The following is a 17476-nucleotide window of genomic DNA, read 5'->3' as shown; positions in this document are numbered from 1 at the left end:
GCCAATTACTGTGGTGTCATCGGCAAACTTGATAATCCGGTTGTTGCTGTGTATGGCTGTACAGTCATGTGTAAACAGAGTACACAGCCAAGGACTGAGGCAGCAGCCTTGTGGCGCTCCGGTGTTGAGGACCAGAGTGCATGAGGTGTTGTTCCCTATTTTCACCACTTGAGGCCTACTAGTCAGGAAATCCAGAATCTAATTGCAGATGGGGGTGCCCAGGCCTAGGTCCCTCAGTTTCAGGACCAGCTTGGAGGAAATAATACTATGCAAGCAAGCGTAAAGAATTGAAGCTAGCAACTTTAATATGCCAACAAAAAACTTATCATAGAATAATACATCACAGAAGGCGGCCATTCGGCCCATCGAGTCTGCACCGGCTCTTTCAGAGAGCAATCTAGTAAGTCCCATTCCCTGCAAGTTTTTCCCTTTCAAGTATTTATCCCATATCCTTTTGAATCTGTTTCCACCACCCTATCAGGCAGTGCATTCCAAATCCAAACCACTCGTTGCTAAAAAAAAAAAAAAGTCCTCATTTCGCCTCTGGTTCTTTTGCCAATCACCTTAAATCTGTGCCCTCTGGTATCAAGCCTTCAGCCACTGGAAACAGTTTCTCTGTCTTTACTCTATCTAAACCATTCATGATTTTAAACACCTCGATCAAATCTCCTCTTAGCCTTCTCTGCTCTAAAGGGAACAACCCCAGCTTCTGCAGTCTAGTCACATAACTGTAATCCCTCACCCCTGGAACCATTCTAGTAAATTCTTTCTGTACCCTCTCCAAAACCTTCCCGTCCTTCCAAAATGTGATGCGTAGAATTGGGCACAATATTCCAGCTGGGGCCGAATTAGTGTTTTATATAGGTTTAGCATAACTTCCTGGCTTTTGCACGCTATGCCTCTATTTATAAAGCCCAGGATCCCATATACTTTATCAAATGCGTTGTTAAACTGTCCTGCTATCTTCAAAGATTTGTGCACAAACACCCCCAAGGCCTCCTCACTATACATCTTCCTGCATTTGAAAGAACCCCCATGCTGTATGAACTACTGTCCCATGCCAATGAACCACCAAAAACAGATCACTGAGAGAGTAAGATTGCGCTTTGCGATGGACATGAGGATCCCCTGAAGATACCAAGCTATATCATTTAATATCTTGAAACCAGCCTTTCAAAGGCTAGACTTGAAATGGATCTAGCCCCTTCCTATTTTAGTGTTTCAGATAGCATCTGTAAATACTGACTGGGTTGAAATTCTGGAAGGCAAGCACATTAAAATAATGAATTGAAGATGTGGAACCCATAGGCAACTCTCCAACCTAAAATGTGCCAGCAACCCCATCAAATAAACATCCCTTTTTTATTTTAGATCATTATGGAAAAAGAAAAGTCAAACATGAAAGTCACCATATTAGATGGCACAAGTACAGCAAACAATATGCTCCTGGATTATAATACAATCAGATGTCAGGTGATTTAACTGGAATCAGTAATGCTAAAATCATAAAATGAAGATGCAGCAGCCACTGAATAGCGCAAATGCAACTTCAAAACTTAATGTGGTGCTTATTTACTTGTGCACGACGGTGTTATACACTACATATAAACTCGCGATGCACGCCACAGCAATTTTTTCTGAGCAAGATTTTATGTGCCCAATGAATCTGGTGAACATTTTAACGATATCTGCAGCACCTACAAACCTTAATGCACTGCAGACAATAGCACATACTTTTATCACTCTGCGCAGAGTGCTTCTGTTAGCTGACTTCATAAAACCTGTAGCTGGCCCAGTTAAACATACACAGGATTGTTTGGCCATTACCAAACATTATTATTCATTAAAACCCTCTATGCTCATTAGCTGGCCTTTTTATAAAGCCTAGCCTAGTATCAATGTTGTAACCTCATCTCATGAAGACACACAGACTTTAAAAAAATGTTCATGCAAGTGCTGATTATTTCCAGACAGCATATGCCAGTCTTGAAATTGTGCATCAGAACCACAGAAAGTGAACTGCTCTTGAAGGCACAATCATAGTTAATTTAAAATGACATTAGTAATATTTTCCTAAACAGTTCTAACCACAAATATTTCATTGATCTCTCATTATCAAGACAATGGACTCAACCCAAAGGCAAAGAAACTTTCACAAACAAGATGTTCAACACACAAACAAGACTCCTTTGAAGTTCTGTTTTCTAGAGGAAGGGAGGGAAGATGGCCAATTATCAACCATTATACCCATATGGATCATTTTTCAAATCCTTATTAAATCTTATTCTAAGTGCTTTACTGCATGTACTAAGATTTGCAGTAAAAGTATATAGAAAATTGAACAAATGTACAAAAACTAGCAATTAAAATACTGTATCTGAAAGCAGAAGCCACAGCGGTGTGTAAAAAACATTGGAAAACATTCAATCTTAGTACATTACAAAAGATGCCTTTTTAACAGAAGCAAAGTATCAACCATTGCTCCTTGACCCTCATTTCAACACACATTCAATCCCTATATTCTTCAAACATTATTCATTATATATTATCATCTCCAACTACATTCAAGTTTATGCTACAATGCCTGCAAATGAAGGAAAGCATTGGCTGCTGCAAATTGAAGCACGGGTTGCAAGTTTCTTCCTTAATACAGTAGAAGTGCCATTAACCGTTGCCGCTTTTTCGTAATGCTGCCACTTCCATATACCATTGTACATTTTACAACTGATGGATGTCCGTGTGACTAATGTATGCACATCTTCTGGAACTACAGTTGGTATACAGTCTGCTATTCAGTGGGTAGGAATAAAGGTTCTTCCCTACGTGTCCAGGGCCCAATCTCAGCTGTGCTATTGATGGTACAGCGTGGAAACCAGAAGTTAGATGATTCTTTGTAGAAAAAACAAAAGGGAGAAATAAAAAGAGCAATTTACCAAAAGCTAGCCTTGTGTACCCCTTAGTGACTAGTCCCATGAACAAATATTGCAACGGCCTTTTAGCTGGTACATCATGGATGCCAAAAGATGATGTAGAGCAGGGCACAGAAATAAGAGTCTACATTTTACCACTGACAAATGTCCATATGACCAATGTATGCACATTTTCTGGAACTGTAGTAGTTAAACGGGCTGCTGTTCGGTTTAGTCTCAGGTATCATTTGGTTGGGAGGAAAGGCAGATGGACGGACTTGCCTGGCCCATGTTAGGACACTTTCTTGTATCCAGACTAAACAAATCCCACTAGCGGTTGCCCAAGAGCAGATGCCCCGCCTTTGACAGGTGTGCAAGTTGGGAAGAAAATAAAAGTTACATCTGAACAAAAATTACATGATTTGCAGATGAAACTTTTTACATTAAAGTCGTAACAAGCTAATGCTTTTCTGCTTTCCTTTATTTGGTGCTTTATGTTCCATAAAAGGCAGCTGTATTTCTGTTACGAGTAAAACAAAAACACATCGGCCCAGTAATTCGGGTCCAAATGCGTGAGTACGGTCTGGGTACTCACGCATCTGGCCGGATGAAATGCCGGCGTTCAGGAAACACCGTGCATGCGGGGAACGCCAGCATTTCCAGTCCTCTGAACGAAGGGGTTCAGAGGCTGAACGCATGCGCGGTATCGGGCAGCGCGTGCGCCTTGGGATTCCTGTATTTTTAGAGAGATGCGCATGTGTAAAGGCCTCCGATATTTACACACAGAAAAACCACACGTAAGTACTTAGTTTTTCAGGTAAGTGGTCTATTAATACAATTTAGAATTTTTTTTCCCCCACAGGTTTGTTATTTTTAAAGAATTTACAGTAAGGTAAGTTTAGTTTTAGCCCCGATTTTTTATTAAAATTTTTTTTCAAATTTAAAAATTGTTTAAAATAGTTTTTCATAGTTATTTATGGTTCATTTAAGTAGTGCAATGTTTTTTTTAAATTTTCTTTCAGGTTTAAGTAGTGTTTTGGGGCCAGGAGTTTTCATGAGTTTGACAGCTCTCACTGTCAAACTTATGAATGAACTTTTGCAACCTCCCATTGGTTGCCCTGTGCTCACGTGATCCCAGCCGGCTCATCGCACTAAGTACGCCGCTGGGTCACGCACGCACAGCGCGGCAGGACCTCAAGCTGGTCAGTCACAGGAATGTCATTGCGGGCCAGATTTCAGATGTTGGCGCGCCGGGTAAGTCCACCTTGGGGCCTTGCACGCGCGGCAATCACCCGAGCCGAATTACTGTCCCATCATCTTCCACACGTTCTCCACAAACATACCTTCCACTGGAATTTCAATTAAACAACCCAAATAATTAAACATTTGAAAATCAATTCCTAACCTCCCTGTAATTATTCAAACCGAGAGTCTAGATCACAATTTAAATTTACCTCTTACTGCCACTTTCCTCTGACCAGTTTACAAACAATACCACATTACAAGCATTAGTCATTTTGAAAATACTTACCTTTTAGTAGCAGAGATTGTTAGTAAGCAGAATACTATAAGGAGTCATCAAACCAGAGCCTCGCACCAAGTCCGCTGGGCCGTGGTCTGATTATTCCTTCTAGTTAATGTCCAATAGTGAAGAGTGGGGGTCGACTTACGAGTAGATTGAAGGTGCATTTCCCATTATTGATCTCTGCTATTAAAAAGCTAATATCTTCAAATCTAGTCGTGTCAAAATTGGGATTTGTTCATATGGTTGAACTAAAGCCCTTCTACAAAAAAAACAATTGCAGAGCACTGCACCTTAAATCAGAAACAGAGTAGCCTACTCAATACTTCCAAGCAGGCAAGAATTGTTTTTATTTCTGATGCTGATGGACTGGTTCTGTATTTTCAGCATTTATGTTTTTCTTTAGAAGACAAAATCCTATTTTCTGTCAACTAAATTCAAAACGGATTTTTATTTTTAATGCGAATGTCACAGAAGAAAATATAAATGAATACGGAACACAGCTACAAAACGGGATCACGCAGTATCACGAATTGCAGTAGCCACTGGAAATCACAACTGCAGCTCTCCAGAGCGCTCTGTGGGCAAGCAACTGCCCCATGTCATACCAAGCCATGCGGACCAGAAGTTCCTAGGGTTCAAACTTGGGTCAATGTCAGAGTTCCTGATCTCAGTGAAGCTATTGGCCTCACTGCCCTGGACTAGTTGGACACAGGGAGATGGCAGGGAGGAAAAGCAGGGTTTCCAGTACTGATTGCAATGCAGTGAGACCCTTCCTGGAATGTGGGCATGTATGGATGTCAGGCATGAACAGGGTTGGGCGCGACTTTGATGTCAAATAACCTGCCTGCGCTGCCTGGTGGGGAAGATACCAAAGGGCATCTGGCACCATGGAACAGAGCCAAGAGCGAAGGCCTTCAGGAGAAAGCAAAACAGCTTTAGATTTCTGTGCCAGTTTCACATCTACCATAAAAGGTTTGACTTCAACTCCATCTATAAGATAATCCAAGTCTGCCGAACGATCGACACTGTGACCTTCCACATGAGCATGGCATAAAAGGAAGTGCATTTACCCACTGAGCCATTGCAGCATCAGTTTTGAAACAGTATTTTTTTTTTATAAATTGCAACTTCATCCCTCCAGAGGGATAACCACACCCCTAACCCATCTGGCTTCACTGGAGTGGCATATGTAATAGTGAGCCTATTGTATCTGCCGCTGTCCCACAGGCAGCCTGTGAAACTGGGTCAGGTTACAGATGGGTGGGAGCGCACAGCTGCAGTCTAAGCTGAACCCATCCATACTGAAAATGCTATTAGCAGGCAGCTGCACTGCATCAAACATTGGCAGATTGTTGGTGTTAGAATCACAAAATTACCAATCCTGCCCGTCAATGCCACCAATTAATACTGCTGAGAAAATGAGACACCGTCCTTCTTGAATCCTTCAAAATATTCATAACTTGCATTTATATAGCGTCTTTAATGTAGTAAAAGGTAGTCCCAATGTGCTAATACACACATTTATTAATTAATACATTAAAAACAGTACGTCAGCATGTAAACTGTTACAGGTGCAAAACAATCATTCATTTTGAGGAAAAAAAGCCAATTACTTAATGCTGGACGTTTTTGACCTGGAACCAAAGCCGACTACCAGTGTACAATTTGCAAATTTCACCGATCAAACAATTAAACCTTGCGTTTACTTAACAATTACATGTAACAGAATAATAGAGTGCAATAGATTGTTGTTTTTTTTTTTTAAAACTCCTATCTTTATGAAACTGCACATCATCCAACTTACTCTGAACACCACCACAGGAGAACCGCTAGTAACGGAATAAAAACGGTACATCCAGCATGTATTTCCTGTCTGTCGCACTTCAAGTGTCACATTGCAAATGTCTGTCACACTTCAAAAACTAAGAAAAGCAGTCATTTGGAATGTTCAAAATTCCTGCAGCAACTCAAAATACCTTCACTGACACAGAAGCTAGAATATCTGTAACTGCCAGAGTCACCTTACCAATTACACTTCGACTAAGCCAGGGTTCTGACCTGCAGGCAGAACAGCAACAAAACTCTGACCTCACCTGTATTGATTTAACAATTAGATTTTGTGGCCTTAAAAAGGACTTCATTTCAGCAGAAAACGACATTGCGTAATGCACGGTACAACACTCCTGTCTTTATAAAACAATGTATAATCTGACTTACCGTGAATACAGCCACCAGCAGATCCATGAGTTAGATGTATATATAAAATGGTGAATCTGGCATGTGTTCTATGTCATACCTTTCTGCATTAAAATTTCCACTTTGCACTTGTACATGATTGTCTCAAATTTCATATTCATAAAAACCACAGCAAAGTCACAGCAGAACAGGTAAATAATGTACCAATCAGCAACAATATAAAAATACCAATCATGACGTTCAGAAAATACAAATCAAAAGAGGCAAACAGCAGCCAATGCTAAAAGCAGACACATCAAATCATTCCAAATAGGTTTTGAAAATACTTTCAGCCACATCTTGCTTTCTCTACCAAGTTGAGCCACAATTGCAAAAAAGGTTTGTAACATTATAAAATTGACCAAAATTACCTACACACCATTTTCTATATTTAAAATGGGGCTCAGAAGGTTTTCCATCTGAAGCAGAAGCCTGTGCTTTAAGATCACGCAGGTGGTCAGGCCCATCACTGTCTGAAGAGACTCATGGTAACAGGCTAGAATTCCCAGCACACATCTGGAAATTATGACGGAAGCAAGCCTGGCCAGTGTGTGCAGGACTTGCCATTAATCAGCCTTACCCCATCAACTCTGGGGCATCAATGGAAAATTTAGGACTGCAAAAGTAACCAGAGTTTGCGGTTTGTGCAGATCAAAAACAAGCAAAGCATGAACTACCGAGGTAGTTTTCCTGCAAAAAAGAAAATGTAGGTTACTGTATGCAAGGGATTGGTTGTTCTGGCCTTCAGGAAAAACATTTATCCCTCAATAAACACCACCAAAACATATTAACTAGTAATTTGGCTCACTGTGGGATCTTGTGTACAAATTGCCTACTCAGTTTGCCTTCAATAGTGACTACGTCAAAAGTAATTCATTAAATGGAAAGTGCTTTGCAACATTCTAAGGACGTGAAAGTTCTTTTTTTTCCTGTTAAGAACCAATGAAAACACCACCGTCTCTGGGAAGATTTCTTCAAACCTTTTCACATCAGTGGAGATATGCACCCCCTCGAATCTGAAATAGCACAACCTCTGACTCACCATAAGCAAGATCACAAGAGATCTACCAGGGGCTTTCAAAATTGTTGGGCACGTGCAATGAAAAACAGAAAATACTGAAAATGAAGAGCAGTTCGGCAGCCTCAAAGGCAGGTAAACATTTCAGGTGGAATCCCTTCGTCAGAACTGCAGAGTTAAACCACTCAATTGCCTTGGCTCCTGCAGCAAAACTTGTTGCTGCTTTTTCTTCCATATGGTTCTATATGCTCCTTCGCTGGGTAACCCCAGAAATTAATGAGCGTGTGAAATATCGAGTCAAAGGTTCAAATCACAGAGTGTCACATGTCCCTGGTCAGGGCGATCACTGCAATAGTTTGCATACCCATGTACTGTACTGCGCGTCGAAAGCTTCGCACGATTCTGGAAACGCCTGTGTCAAAGCTGTATCATCTTTGCATGAGGAGTGGGAGTACATTTCTCCTTTTTTAACTAGCATGTTGGTGGTATTGTTAATCCAGACTCTCACCAATTGCCTGCACAGCAGGGTTAATGACAAAAGCTCTAGCCTGTTACTATGCAAACACGTGGTTTAATTCACATACTGAGGCTATGCCTGCAGAAGGCAGGATATCCTACCCAACGAGGGAAATGTCTCGCCCGAACAAGAAGCTGCTGGGAGTTTGCGGATAGCATCCACTTATGACACAATTCTCCAGAGACCACCCGTTTAAGGTAGAGGCAGCCCCTTGGTTAATCTATTCCTTCAGATAGTGAAATGCTTCAGAAAGATCTTCCATTTATATAGCAGCGTAAGGCTTCACAGCACTTTGTAACCAATGAATTAATTGAAGTGCAGTCACTGTTATTTAGACAAATGCAGCAGCCCATTTGTGCAATAGAAGGTTCCCAGATGAGCAGTTAATTTGTTTTTGGAGAAGAAATGTTAGCCAGAACTCCCTGCTCATCGCCAAATGGTGCTGTAGGACCTTTTGCTTCCACCTGAACCACCAAAACAGGCAGGTCATCCAAAATACAACATTTCCAACACTGCAGCACTCCTTCCATACTGCACTAAAGTATCGCCCTGTATTATGTGCTCAGGTCCTGGAGCGTGGCTCAAACACACAATCTTCTGTCTCAGAGACAAGAGTGTTATCAGTTGAGCCAAGCTGACACTTTAGGGATTATTGCTCGGGTAGCTTTAACTGCAATGGCCTCACAAACTCTTTTCTTTAACCAATGGTACTAGAAATAGCTGCTGCCATGAACCCCAGCACCTACAAACCGCATTGTGTCTGAACACTGCCAAGAGCATGGTGACCATTATGAATTATTCTACGCAAAGGAGACTTTGCACATACAAAAAGCACAAAGAACCAATCATCTGTGGGAGTCATATCTTGAATTGACTCAAATTAGGATTTTTCTCAACCGCTGAAGAATCCCAAGATACTCCCAACCTGCTGCATCATGGACTGCTGGTAATTTGAGCTTCCTTATAAAATACTGGAGTCATGCACGTTAGGATAGATATCAAAGTGTGCAGCTGGAAGAAGGCTGCCATCATGGATTTCATGAACATATTGGGTGTTCTCGATAAATCAAATAGCAGTCTGCATTTACAACCTTGGTTATTTTAGTGGGAAAATCTTGTCCATGGAGGTCTCAATCTGCCAATCAGTATCCTGAATTTAATATCGATTGATGTGTTGTAATATCAGCTTGAACTTCAAGAACTCTCAAATGAATTGTTCAGTGGTTCAAGAATCCTCTCAAAAGAAGAGAAAGACTGACATTTCTATAGCGCCTTTCACGACCACCTTAAAGCGCTTTACAGCCAATGAAGTACTTTTGGAGTATAGTCACTGTTGTAATGTGGGAAACGCGGCAGCCAATTTGCACACAGCAAGCTCCCACAAACAGCAATGTGATAATAACCAGATAATCTGCTTTAGTGATGTTGATTGAGGGATTAAATATTGGCCAGGACACCGGGGAGAACTCCCCTGCTCTTCTTCCATTAGTGCCATGGGATCTTTTAAGTCCGCCTCAGAGAGCAGACGGAGCCTCGGTTTAACGTTTCATCCGAAAGACGGCACCTCCGACAGTGCAGCACTCCCGCAGCCTAGATTTGTGCGCTCAAATCCCTGGAGTGGGACTTGAACCCACAACCTTCTGACTCAGAGGCGTGTGTGTTACCCACTGAGCCACAGCAGACAGGGTCAAGGACAAGGAAGTGCTAGAGTAGAATTTGTCATCATCTTAGCCTTCATCTTTCTCTATGGGTTGGAGAAATATTAGCTAGGGAACTGGGAGAAGCCTCCTCCTCCTCCTCAAACTGTGTCATGGATATTTTATGAGCACACAGGCGCAATGCAGACTCAAGAATATGAGCATTAATTTACTCTCATCCAAAAGGTGGTACTTTCAACAATACAGTGCTTCCTCAATATTGCAGTAGAAATAGAAAATTCTCCACATCAGTTGGAGAAAAGGCACCAAATGCATATCTCAAGCAAAGAACTTTAAAGGTGGAAAACATCAAAGTCTGTGGATTGACATGGAGGGCTGTGAATATTAGTGAAGAAAACTTACCAAAATCTATTAGAATATTTGAAAAAGATTAACCAAGCTACTGAACTGATCCGATTAGTCATGTAAACACTGTATAGACACCGAGGTTTTATGTGGAGCATCAAAACACTGCTGCCAACAGCAGATAAGAGAACCCAGAATAAGGAATTCTTGTACAACACAGGCCCATCCATGACTCCAAAGAGGTGTGAAGGGGCAGTGTATCAAGATTTCACTGTCTGATTTTATGTCGGTAAACAAGTGCCATGTGGGAATTCCAGGAAGTGTCCTGAATAACCACGTGTGCAGGAAGTGCCTCCAGTTGCTCGAACTCGTGCTCAGGGTTTCTGAGCTTGAGTAGCGGCTGCAGTCACTGCAGGGCATACGAGACGCTGAGAATTTCTTGGAACGCACATTCCAGGAGGTGGTCGCCAATGTTCCCTTCAAATTTTTTTTTGGGCCGCATGACCCATTCAAAATACTGTGCGGCACGGTTTCTCCCATTTGAAAGCCAGTGAGCCGGCTGCGTGCGAGCTCCAGAGCACTGCTCAGCTTAGAGGGAACATTGGTGGTCACCTTGCAGCTATAGAGGGTTCAGGAGAATAGTAAGTGGGTGCCCATCCAGCAGGGTAGGAAGACGCAGGCAGTACACGAATCCTCCGGGAATGTGGCACACAAACTGGTTTTCAGGGCTCAACACCAGCGAGTGTGACAACACCTTGGGGGAGTGCAGTCTAGAGTACATCCACAGCACTGTGGGGCAAATGAGAGTACAACAAAGTGTAGAAATGCAGTGGTCATACGGGATTCAATAGTCAGGGGGATAGACAGGTGTTTCTGCAACCATTGACGCGAGTCCCACATGGTGTGTTGCCTCCCTGGTGCCAGGGTAATGGACATTAGAGGGTGCAGAACATTTTATTGTGTGGGGGGGGGGGGGGGGGGGAAAGAGAGAGAAAGAGACAGGATAGCCAGAAGTCATGGTCCAGGTGGGAACCAAACAAGGTTGAGGGGTCCTGTAGTCAGTGTTTCAGGAGCTAGGGAGGAAATTAAAAAGCAGGACCCCACAGGCAGTAATTTCTGGATTACTCCCAGTGCCACATGCTAGTGAGTATAGGAATAGTAGGATAAAACAGGTTAACGCATGGTTGGAGAAATGGTGCAGGAGGGAGGGCTTCAGATTCCTGGGGCATTGGGATCAGTTCTGAGGCAGGAGCGACCTGTTCTCGATGGACGGGGTGCATCTCAACAGAGCTGGGACCAATGTCCTTGCGGGAAGGTTAAGTAGCACTGTGGGGGAGGGTTTAAACAAATTTGGCAGGGGGAAGGGCATCAGGATGAAACATTAGAGAGGAGAAACATGGCACACGGAGAGATAAATAGCACTAGAGTAAAGAATATTTCAGAAATAGGAGAGATCAGACAGGGGCAAATGCAAAGCAGTCTCAGATGGGATGGGCATGTACATAAATGCACGGAGCATGGCAAAAAAGGACGGTGAGCTGCAGGCACAAGTTTCCACGTGGAATTATGATATATTGGCAATAACAGATCTGGATCAAAGAAGGGGAGGATTGGGAACAATATTCTTGGCTACAAGGTATTCAATAAAGATAGGGAAGCCAGAAAGAGGTGGGGTGGCAGTATTGATCAAATAAACTATTATAGCACTGCAGAGGGATGATGTACAGGAAACTGTGTGTTATCCGGAGGCTAAATGTCCAGCAAGCTCGAGCCACCGGCAAAAATCAGGAGCCGTTTCGTTAGGTTTTATTTCTTTTCGTTGCTTTTTTCTCAACAGTCAAGCTCTGCAAGGTCTCGCTGAAGCTGTTGCTAAGCTACACAGAGTCGCTTGCAAGGTACGGCCGACTGTTTAGAAGCTGTTGCAACAGGGTTTGTTGCCAGATACGGAGCTCCGTGTGTTTCAACATTAGCGCTGGTTTGTCCGGCAGTTTTGATGGGACGGCAACAGCTCGGTCTCGTCGGTGCCGGATAGCACAAAGTTTCCTGTAGTTGAGGAGCCAAAGACAGTCTATTTTGTTAGAATTACGGAACAAGAGAGAAGCTATTACACTACTGGGTGTATACTCTAGGCCACCAAATAGTGGGAAGGAGACAGAGGAGCAAATTTGCAGGCAAATTACAGAAAGATGCAAGAACTACAGAGTAGTGATAATGGGGGACTTCAATTATCTTATTGCAGACTGGGATAGTAACAGTGTAAAGGGTAACTAGGGGGAGGAATTCCTGAAACGTGTACAAGAGAACTTTCTTGCTCAGGTGTTTCCAGCCCAACGAGGGAAGCAGTGCTGGATCTAGTTCTGGGGAATGAAGTGGGGCAAGTGGAGCATGTTTCAGTGGGAGAGTATTTGGGTAACAGTGATCATAATATCAGATTTAGAAGAGTTATGCAAAAGGACATGGTACAATCAAGCATAAAAATACTTAACTGGAGGGGGCTAACTTCAGTGAGTTGAAAAGGGATCTGGCCCCGGTGGATTGGAATCAAAAATTGGTAGGCAAAACAGTAATTGAATAATGGGAGGACTGAAGGCCGATAAATCCCCAGGGCCTGATAATCTACATCCCAGGATACTTAAGGAAGTGGCCCTAGAAATAGTAGATGCATTGCTGGTCATCTTCCAGAACTCGATAGACTCTGGAACAGTACCCATGGATTGGAGGGTAGCTAATGTTACCCCACTATTCAAAAAAGGTGGCAGAGAAAAAGCGGGGAATTATAGACCGGTAAGCCTGACATCGGTAGTGGGGAAAATGCTAGAGTCCATTATAAAAGATGTAATAGCAGAGCACTTGGAAAGCAGTGACAGGATCGGACAAAGTCAACATGGATTTACAAAAGGTAAATCATGCTTGACTAATCTACTGGAATTTTTTGAGGATGTAACTGGTAAAATAGATAAGGGAGAACCAGTGGATGTGGTGTATTTGGACTTTCAGAAGGCTTTCAAGAAGGTCCCGCATAAGAGATTAGCGTGCAAAATTAAGGCACATGGGATTGGGGGCAAGGTATTGACTTGGATAGAGAACTGGTTGGCGGACAGAAAGCAGAGTTGGAATAAACGGGTCATTTTCCGAGTGGCAGGCAGTGACTAGTGGGGTACCGCAAGGATCGGTCCTAGGACCCCAGCTGTTCACAATATATATTCATGATCTGGACGAGGGAATCGGATGTAATATCTCCAAATTTGCAGACGACATAAAGCTAGGTGGGAGGGTATGCTGTGAGGAGGATGTCGTGAAACTCCAGTACGATTTGGACAGGTTGGGTGATTGGGCAGAAACATGGCAAATGCACTATAATGTGGATAAATGGGAGGTTATCCACTTTGATGGCAAAAACAGGAAGGCAGATTATTATTTGAATGGCAATAGATTGGGAGAAGGGGAAGTGCAAAGAGACCTGGGTGTTCTTGTGCACCAGTCGCTGAAGGTAAGCATGCAGGTGCAGCAGGCGGTTAAGGCGGCAAATGGTATGTTGGCCTTCGTAGCAAGAGGGTTCGAGTACAGGAACAAGGATGTCTTGCTACTGTTGTACGGGGCCTTGGTGAGGCCGCACCTTGAATAGTGTGCGCAGTTTTGGTCGCCTTACCTGAGGAAGCCGTTCTTGCCATGGAAGGAGTGCAGCGAAGATACACCAGGCTGATACCTGGGATGGCAGGAATGACGTATGAGGAGAGATTGTGTCGATTGGGCTTATACTCACTGGAGTTTAGAAGATTGAGGGGATCTCATCGAAACCTATAAAATTCTGTCAGGCCTGGACAGACTAGATGCAGAAAGGATGTTTCTGATGGCCGGGGAGTCCAGAACCAGGGGTCATAGTCTAAGGATAAGGGGTAAGCCATTTAGGACTGAAATGAGGAGGAATTTCTTCACCCAGAGAGTGGTGAACCTGTGGAATTCTCTGCCACAGAGGGCAGTGGAGGCCAGTTCATTAAACATATTCAAGAAAGAGTTGGATATATTTCTTGAGGCTAAAGGGATCAAGGGATATGGGGAGAAGGCAGGGACAGGGTACTGAATTTGGATGATCAGCCATGATCTCATTGAATGGCAGAGCAGGCTCGAAAGGCCTACTCCTATCTTCTATGTTTCTATGTCAAGGCCTTAGTGAGGGTGCAGAAGAGATTTACGAGTGTGGTACCAGGGATGAGGGACTTCGGTTATGTGGAGAGACTGGAGGAGCTAGGTCTGTTGTCCTTAGAGCAGAATAGATTAAGAGGTTTGATAGAGATGTTCAAAATCATGAAGGGTTTTGATAGAGTCAAATAAAGAGAAACTCTTTCCAGTGGCAGAAGGGTCGGTAACCAGAGGACGCAGGTTTAAGGTGATTGGCAAACGAACCAGAGGCGACATGAGGAATCACTTTTTTTAGACAGCGAGTTGTTGTGATCTGGAATGCACTGCCTGAAAGGGTGGCAGAATCAGAATCAGTGGTAACATTCAAAAGAGAACTGGATAACTACTTGAAGAAAAGAGATTTCCAGAGCTATGGGAAAAGAGCAGGGGAGTGGGATTCATGGGTAGCTCTACCAAAGAGCCGGCCCAGGCACGATGTGCTGAATAGTCTCTTTCTATATTGTACGATTCTATGAAGTGATCGCCCCTTTAACTTGCAAATTTTTGGAGAGATAATGAGGAACGAAAGAGATTATAAAGGGGAAACTGAAGGAGGGGGTGGCATGATGATATTCTACTTGGGATCCAGGAATACTACTCAATATCCTCAGGACAGATATTGTACACAACAGAGTCATACCAAGTTTTGTTACATCAAGAATTGTGACATACGCTACAATTCCCTTTTTGTTTGTCAGCTAGCATCAGCTTTGGGGTGGGTGGGGAACACTACACAAAAAACAGTAAGTACTAAAGAGTCTTATTTCACAATTGTAACGGATAGAAAAAAACCAGCATGTCACAAAAAGCCAAGAAAGAAACGAGTCATCGTGTTCAGTGCCTTACAACAACAGTGAGTCTACATAGTATACGCATTCCAGCATTTCTCATTTGAGCTTTACCAATGTTACCTTTTCTATGGAAAATTCAATACACAATCAAATTAGGTAATTACTGATAAAATGTCTGTACCTGTCGCAATAATCTGTGACCAAAGTAGATGATTTGAATTTCATATACAAAAAACACAATACACTGAAGCCATGTATTATCCAAACATTAACTCAATGGACTCTAATTCATAAACAAGAGTGAAACTCTAGCAGAAAGCAAGACTGGTGTCATGTGATTTACTGCATCACCTTTGTTTTTTTTAAATGTGTTTTACATTTGTGCAGTCAACACACCAAGCATGGTCTTGGCAACATGACAGGGGAAAGAGATAAAAATCAACAGCGGGGAAAATGGGTATTTGGCATCATAGAATTTTCTCATATACCTTTAGTTCCCATATCGACATTAGCTTTTTAGGACAGCTGAGTAACAGGAAATACACACTCTTTTACAAACTCAAAATCTTGTTAAAAAGAGCATACTCACTGTATACTGGACTGTTGCTACTGCTGCCTGAGGAGGGTAGATGCGTTCTTCAAGTGTCTGCTGTACAGGTCCTCTGGCAATTCTGTAGTAAAATGGGGTGTTAAGGAAAAACAAATGTTCAAAGGGATCCCTTTCTGTTCCAGGACTGCTCGTTACAGCACTGTTCATTCCAGCTTCAATCATATGATTCTACTAAACTGGTCCTACTGCCTGACAACTATAAACCAAGTCTCCATGTTCATGACAGTTGGACATTCAACTTTGTCTGCGTACTGCACTCACACGGGGTAGGTAACCTGACCATAGTGCAACTGAATGCAGTCATCTGCCTGGATTATTGCCAGTCAGATATCTGGCCATCTGGTTAAGTAGTTACAGAAAACTGTCCAAAGTTTTTAAGCACATACACATACTCACCAGCCAGCACTGAAAATCTGCCCCAAGTACAAAAAACAAAACAGTTAAGTATAACAGAAATGCATGCACACTAAGAGGCAATCTGTACAGAGGGTCAAACTTGCAGACTGGCAACTGACAAATGCAATTAATTATCCCAGCTACAACACCCAATTTGTTGCAGTTGTGTTTGGGCAACTCCACTTCAGCACTTGATGACCCAAAAGTTTTTATAAAAATATAAATGACTGCAGTTTTTCCTAGACAAATGAGGAAACCACTGCCCAAATTTCCAATTACATTCAACCTAAAACTGCATTGGAAAGGTCACCACCACAAGAGCACTTTAGCTCCCAGATATTCTGACAACATAGAGCCTCTAGCAAACAAAATAGTACAAAAGTTTTACATTTTCCGTAGTCTGCTTCTGAAACCCTCATCCATCTTTTGTCATCATCAGAGTCAACTGTTCTACAGTAATACTCTCCTGGCTAGCCTGCCATTCTCACCTTCCAGAAACTTCAGCTCATCCAAAACTCCCGCTGTCCATATCCTATTCCAACACTGCTGACCCATCATCCCTGTGCTCGTTCTGACCATATCCTATCCAGCACTGCTGACCCATCATCCCTGTGCTCGTTCACCGACGCTGGTTCAGGGGCCTCCAATTTAAAATTCTCAACTGCGTATTTAAATCCCTCGATGACTTCATACCTCCCTTTCCCTGTAACCTTCCCCAATCCTGGCCTCGAGTCCTCCGCTCCCTTCAGCCCACCATTGGCGGCTGTGCCGTTAGCTGTCTTGTCACTGCCCTCTAGAACTCCATCCCTAAACCATTCCACTTCCATCTTCTCCTTTAAGACCCTCTGCAAAACCAACATCTTTGACCAAGCTTTTAGTCACCCTTTCTAATCCTTTGGCTCAGCGTTGATTTTTGTACGACTGCGCTTCTGTGCAGCGCCTTGGGTCATTTTCCCGTCGAACTAAAATTTTCCAAGTGCATTTTATTTTGTTTAGAAGTTTATAAATTCTAAATGAGCCAGTTCATGGATGATCGAATGTTACACATTCATATTATAATAGTTTCTGCCACAAATTTAATTCCAGCCTTTTATATCCCAGTTTTCCTTCAGCCAAAAGGCCAAAGCTGCCTTGGCTGTGGTGAATTTATCCTGAACACACTTGGTAGGCATCGGTGCAGTGCTTCGGTACATTGACACCCCTGCCTAGTTTCTAAGAACTTGTGCAAATTAATACTATTTAGCTAAAAAAAAACTACTGAAAGAAAATGCCAACTAAACCCTAAACACTGAT

General features: G+C 42.7%; 1 protein-coding gene across 21 annotated transcripts in view; it reads right to left on the bottom strand.

Annotated features, from left to right (window-relative positions):
• LOC147100499 (eukaryotic translation initiation factor 4 gamma 3-like) overlaps positions 1-17476 on the bottom strand; it is a 290666-nt gene that overhangs the window by 245647 nt on the left and 27543 nt on the right. For 15 of the 21 annotated variants that reach the window (XM_085966798.1, XM_085966800.1, XM_085966802.1 and 12 more), the window contains exon 3: positions 15767-15848. In XM_085966798.1, coding sequence (XP_085822924.1) covers positions 15767-15848 — 82 coding nt within the window. Of the gene's footprint in view, positions 1-15766; positions 16022-17476 lie in introns of those variants that run through there. The other 6 variants (XM_085966799.1, XM_085966805.1, XM_085966821.1 and 3 more) reach the window with 4 other exon arrangements.

Source organism: Somniosus microcephalus, chromosome 25 (assembly GCF_052327205.1).
Source record: "Somniosus microcephalus isolate GS21.2 chromosome 25, FLI_Smic_1.0, whole genome shotgun sequence".
In the NCBI taxonomy this organism is placed as follows: Eukaryota; Metazoa; Chordata; class Chondrichthyes; order Squaliformes; family Somniosidae; genus Somniosus; species Somniosus microcephalus.
Note: the sequence above shows the minus strand (reverse complement) of the source record. Positions and strands in the feature narration are given on the sequence as shown.